Genomic DNA, 5,845 nt, shown 5'->3' on the forward strand with positions numbered 1-5,845 from the left:
ATGCTGGGAAGCAGGCAGGGAGGAGAAAGTTGTAATGACAGATGATCAGGGTGGAGAGATGAACAGGGTAATATTAAGATTCTTTTTTGGCGGATTGTGGAGCTTTGGTTTTATCTTGAAGGAAATTGTATTGAATAGACTAAACCAAGGTAAATAATATCTTTTTTTTTTTTTTTTGGTACTTATAAATAACTCTTTTTCTTTTTTGGATTTTTTTAAATTGAGTTCATAATAGTTTACACTGTCGTGAGATTTCAGTTGTACATATTTCTTATCTGCCCCTAGCAAGTGCTCCCCTTCCCCCCAACACACCCCCTATCCACCTCACCCTCGTAACCACTGAACTGTTTTCTTTCTCCATGTGTTTTTTTATATTCCACATATGAGTGAAATGATATAGTGTTTGTCTTTCTCAGTCTGGCTTAGTTCGCTTAAGCATAATACCCAATGCAAATCAAATCTATAATGAGATATCAACTTACACCAGTCAGAATGGCTATAATTACCAAGACAAAAAACAGCAAATATTGGACAGGATGTGGAGAAAAGGGAACATTCATACACTCCTGGTGGGAATGCAAATTGGAGCAGCCACTATGGAAAATAGTATGAAGATTCCTCAAAAGAGTAAAAATAGAAATACCATGAGACCCAGCTATCCCACTATTGGATATCTACCCAAACAACTTGAAATTAATAATCCAAAGTAACATATGTACCTCTATGTTCATTGGAGCACTATTCACAATAGCCAAGACATGGAAACAATCCAAGTGCCCATCAACTGATGATTTGATAAAGAAGATGTGGTGTCTATATACAATGGAATACTATTCAGCCATGAAAAAAGACAAAATCATCCCATTTGCAACAATAAAATATTTTGGAAAGCATGGACTGAGCACTCTGGTTGTAGTGTGGAGAATGGATTTGAAGGGAAAAAGAGAAGAGGAGAGGTCAGTAGGGAGGCTGATTTCCAGATGAGAAATGATGGTGCTATAAGGAGAAGAAGAATTATCATTACTTGATAAATTGGGAGTGAAAGACAAGTAAAAAGAGTAGAATCAAGGAAGATGCCAGGTTTGGGTTTCAGCAACTAGGTAGATGATGGTGCCAATCATGATGATAGAGATCACAGGAAGAGAAGAGAGTTTGGTAGGCTTGAACATGTTTCTATGATAAGGTTAGTTTTCACATGTTAAGTTCAGATTCCTGTGGCGCATTCAAAAGGAGATATTAAACAACTAAAGTATAGGTCTGAAAATCAAATGCAAACTATAAATTTTTCTATGAAGGAATTGTTCCCACAATCAGAATGTTTTTATCTGCCATGAGCCAGTAAATTAATTTTTAAAAAAGTATGAATGCTCCTTCTAAATTGTAAGAGCAGGGCCAGCCTGGTGGCATAGTGGTTAAGTTCACACACTTCCTAGAGCAGCCTGGGGTTCACAGGTTTGGATCCTGGGTGCAGAACTACACATCGCTCATCAAGCTATGCTGTGGTGGCATCCCATATACAAAAGAGAGGAAGATTGCCAAAGATATTAGCTGAGGGCCAATCTTCCTCACCAAAAAAAAAAAAAAAGTAAGAGGAAAACATTGGGAGGGAAGAAAGACAGGAAGGAACAGAAAGAGGAAAAGAAGAGAGGAGAGAATATTAGGCCCTCAGTACTATGCTACAAACATTCAATTGCATTTTTTTTCCCCAATAACCTTGATAAAGTAATATGATGCCTTACCTTTGCAGAGCTTTCAACCTAGGCCTTCTAAATCCAAGTTCAATGCTCTTTCTACTATACTACTTCTTTTTCTATAAAAGAAATTTATAGAGAAAAAAACAATTTAAAAGGAAAGCTGAATTCTCTTACAACAATTAATACTGCTCTAGCTCAGGAAAATGATATTCTACTCAAGTTTTTTTTCAGGGCAACCTTAACCTCCTTGTTCCTGAAGCTGTAGATCAGAGGATTGAGCATGGGCGCCACGATGGTATAGAAGACGGTGGACACTTTACCCTGGTCCATGGACAAGACAGAAGAAGGATGAAGATACATGAATGCCCCTGACCCAAAGAAAATAGAAACAACAATTATATGAGAGCTACAAGTGCTGAAGGCTTTGGATCTTCCTTCAGTGGAACGGATGCGGAGGATGCTGGAGAGGATAAATGAGTAAGAGACAATGATGGTGAGGCTGGGTACACTAACATCAAAGCCCACCACAATGAGAACTACCAATTCATTGTTGTGAGTGCTGGTGCAGGAGAGCTCCAGGAGGGGGAGGATGTCACACATGTAATGGTTGATGGTGTTGGCATCACAGAAGGTCAACCGCAGCATGCATCCTGTGTGGGCCCAGGCACCAACAAATGCCCCCACATATACAATCACAGCCAGCAGAGAACAGACCTGAGGAGACATGGTGACCGTGTACTGCAGGGGCTTGCAAATGGCCACATAGCGATCAAAGGCCATCACTGTCAACATATAGCACTCTGCACTGACAAAGAAGCAGTAGAAAAACAGCTGAGTCATGCACCCTGCATAGGAGATGGTGTTCATCTTTGACACAAAGTTTACCAACAGTTTTGGGGTGATGACAGAAGAGTAACAGAGATCAATAAGGGATAAATTAAAGAGGAAGTAGTACATGGGAGCGTGAAGGTGAGAATTCAGTCCTATGAGGGTGACCAAGCCCAGGTTTCCTGTAACAGTGACAATGTAGATTCCTAGGAAAAGGAAGAAGAGGGGCAGCTGGATCTCTGAATATGTGGTTAAACCCACAAGGATAAACTCAGCGACTAAGGAACTGTTTCCAATGTCCATTCTCTTCCAGTGGGATCTGAAAGATAGGAGAGTAGAGTCACATTTGAGGCAGAACCCAGATTTCTCATGTAATCCCATACCCCGTCCCTCCTGGAGACAAGAAACCCAGAGATTCTGCTCGGGTTTAACTGTTTTATGGGTAGCTGGAGCTGGTTCTACTCACGTAAGGAGGACAAGTACATGAGAGTCACAGCATAGATTCAAGCAATAAGCAGAGAAATAGAGGTGAAGATATGCAAGGATTTCTCAACTTTTCTGCTTCAATTTGTCACTAATACTTTTATTCCTTCTCTTATTCCAGTTTGTACTTGTTAATCTTTGCTCACCACACTTCAGCTATCGTGTGCTGGCCACCAATCCAGACTGGATGCAATGTAGGGTAGAGATCATGAGCACATGTCTGTAACAGAGTTGAGGAAAGAGCGACTCACAGGGACTCTGGCTTTCCAAGCATACACAGCAAGAAAATCACTAAGGCAGGGATGGAAACTGGGTCTCCCTCCTATGGAGAAATTCTCAAAGGATCAGAAGTATTGGAGGTACTGCAAATGTCAGCGCTGTAATGCCCTATAATGTCAACAAGACTTCTAATCTCTACTTTCCTCCCAGGAAGACTCTCCAGTCATCTGCACCTCAGAGACTGAGCTGGGGAAGGCAGACATGTCTACGACTTTCCGTGGCTCTGGGTTTTGAAAGACATAAGAGCATGAAGGATTCAATTCTCTGTCTCCTTTGCTTGAAGGTATCAGAACTGTCATTGTGGTTTCCTGTCTGCCCTTTTCTCCAAAGATAAAGATCTGCTGCTGCAAGAGCTAATGAAGCTGGACTAAATCACTCTTCTGCGTGGAGGGGCTCAGACCATTTATAAATCTCAGCTCTGAGATTATTATTTTTAATTATGATTCTTCCCAGAAGTGATTATTAAACTACAAAACAGGAATAAAACAGCACACTTTGTTTCAATACAATAACAGGTAGCATCATATACAGTATTTTATTCTGAGCTTCATGGTCTCAAGGGTTTGATGTAAAGGCTTTCCCAGGAGGCCTCCATAAATCTAATCATTTAGGAAAGACAAACTTAGGAGACTGTTGATACACAGATGAAGGTGCTTTAACTTTGATCTATTTGAAGGGCTCAATATTCTACACAGAATTTCACATCAGGGATTGCACATTCACCCGGACAAATGAGGAGGACATCTTTTCTCTCCTCACATCTATCTCCTAGTGCTTATTTGACATTTAGGCATAATTGCTAACACATACTTAATTACATTTACAATATCTTTCAAAACAAGTTACATGCACATACGCATTCTCCCACAGCTGTATATTTTTAACATTATGGCATAGATGATCATATGATGCATATCTTATATCTTTTAGAGCATGTCACTTCCTTTTCCTTTTTTCTTAGCACTCCCTTTCCTGTCTCAGCTTCCCTCTATCCATAACCCCCAGTTATTCATGATCATAACATAGAATATCTTCCCATATTTTCCTACCTGCTCCTATAACCAAATACAATTTTAGAAGCTTTACAACTGCTCACAAACTACATATTTTTTACCTCTTGTTTTTGTCTTTTAACAATACTTCATTAAAATCTCTTCAATCTTCTATGTTGCGAATATATCATAACTTATCTAAGCATTCTACCTTGATAGAAATTCCTAATTTTTCCAGTTTTCTGACACCAAAAGCAATACTAAAATAACTGTCATTGTGCATACATGTTGATGTACCAGTACTTTTAATTCAGTGGAATAAATTCCCAGAATTTTGTTTTTCAGTTTAATAGCAGTTCTTTGGTTTTCCCAAAGGTATAAAAGTTCACATGTTGGGGCCAGCGCCATGGCCAAGTGGTTAAGTTCATGCACTCTACTTCAGTGGCCCAGGTTTCCACTGGTTTGGATTCTGGGCGCAGACCTATACACCACTCATCAAGTAATGCTCAGGCAGCGTCCCACATATCAGAACTAGAAGGACCTACAACTAGAATATACAACTATGTACTGACGGGTTTGGGGGAGAAGAAGAAAATAAAAATGGAAACTGATGTTAGCTCAGGGCCAATCTTACAAAAAAAGTCATTCATTTTTTTAAAAAAAGTTTGCATTTCTGCAGACAATGTCTGAAACTACCTTTCCTTTTCACAGGATTTCTACCAGCAAAAATGCTATCGATGTTTTTGTAAGTGTGGCTGTCTGATGGATGTAAAGTGCTATATCATTTTAACTTTAAGTGGCATTCCCCTATTATTGATTTTGGGTATCATTTCAAAAATTTGTAAAGCTTTTAAATTTGCTTTTCTGTAACTTTCTTGGTAATGTCCTTCCCCCGTATTACGTGGTGGTGTTTTCTTACTTCTTGCCCAATTACAACATATAATGTATATTAATCCAATGTCTGTCACCTGCATTAAACTGTATATTTTCCTAATCCATTACTAGTCCACTGACTTGCTTAAGGTATCTTTCCCAAACAAAAGTTTTTAAATTTCATATGATGAAATATGTTTATTTTTATATTAAAAAATATACATAATTATACTACATATCATAGCTCTGATACAACTTCTTTCATTTGAAAAGCCATTCTCTCTTACTTGTATTATTACAAAGCTCTCCTAACTAAATCCTTGATTCACATTTTTTCTCAAAGTCTATTCCCAACATGGTAGCCAGGATCTTCTTTTTAAAACATCAATCAGATTATGCTTTAAACTCTTATTTTCCATTTCACTCAGAGAAAAAGCCTAAGTTTCACAATGTCCTATAAGATCCAACCTGATCTGACCCTTGTTACATCTCTGTCCTCATCTCCTTCTACTCTCTCCCTCACTCTTTTCATTCAGTACAACAGCCCTTAGTGTTTTTCAAACATGCAAAAACTATTACCTAAGGGGCTTTTATTGGCCACTAATCCTCCCTAAAATTATATTTTCTCAGATAACTACTTTAAATGTTGCCTTCTCAATGAGACAGGCACCAATTGTGAATCATCTTTATATCTTC

General features: G+C 38.6%; 1 protein-coding gene across 1 annotated transcript; it reads right to left on the reverse strand.

Moving 5' to 3' along the window:
• Positions 1–1,889: 1,889 nt before the first annotated feature.
• On the reverse strand, positions 1,890–2,831 carry LOC103566527 (olfactory receptor 8B8-like). Its single transcript, XM_008542956.2, has one exon. The coding sequence runs from the start codon at positions 2,823–2,825 to the stop codon at positions 1,890–1,892; it is 936 nt and encodes a 311-aa protein (XP_008541178.2). The 5' UTR covers positions 2,826–2,831.
• Positions 2,832–5,845: the final 3,014 nt, after the last annotated feature.

Source organism: Equus przewalskii, chromosome 6, assembly GCF_037783145.1.
Source record: "Equus przewalskii isolate Varuska chromosome 6, EquPr2, whole genome shotgun sequence".
NCBI lineage: Eukaryota > Metazoa > Chordata > Mammalia > Perissodactyla > Equidae > Equus > Equus przewalskii.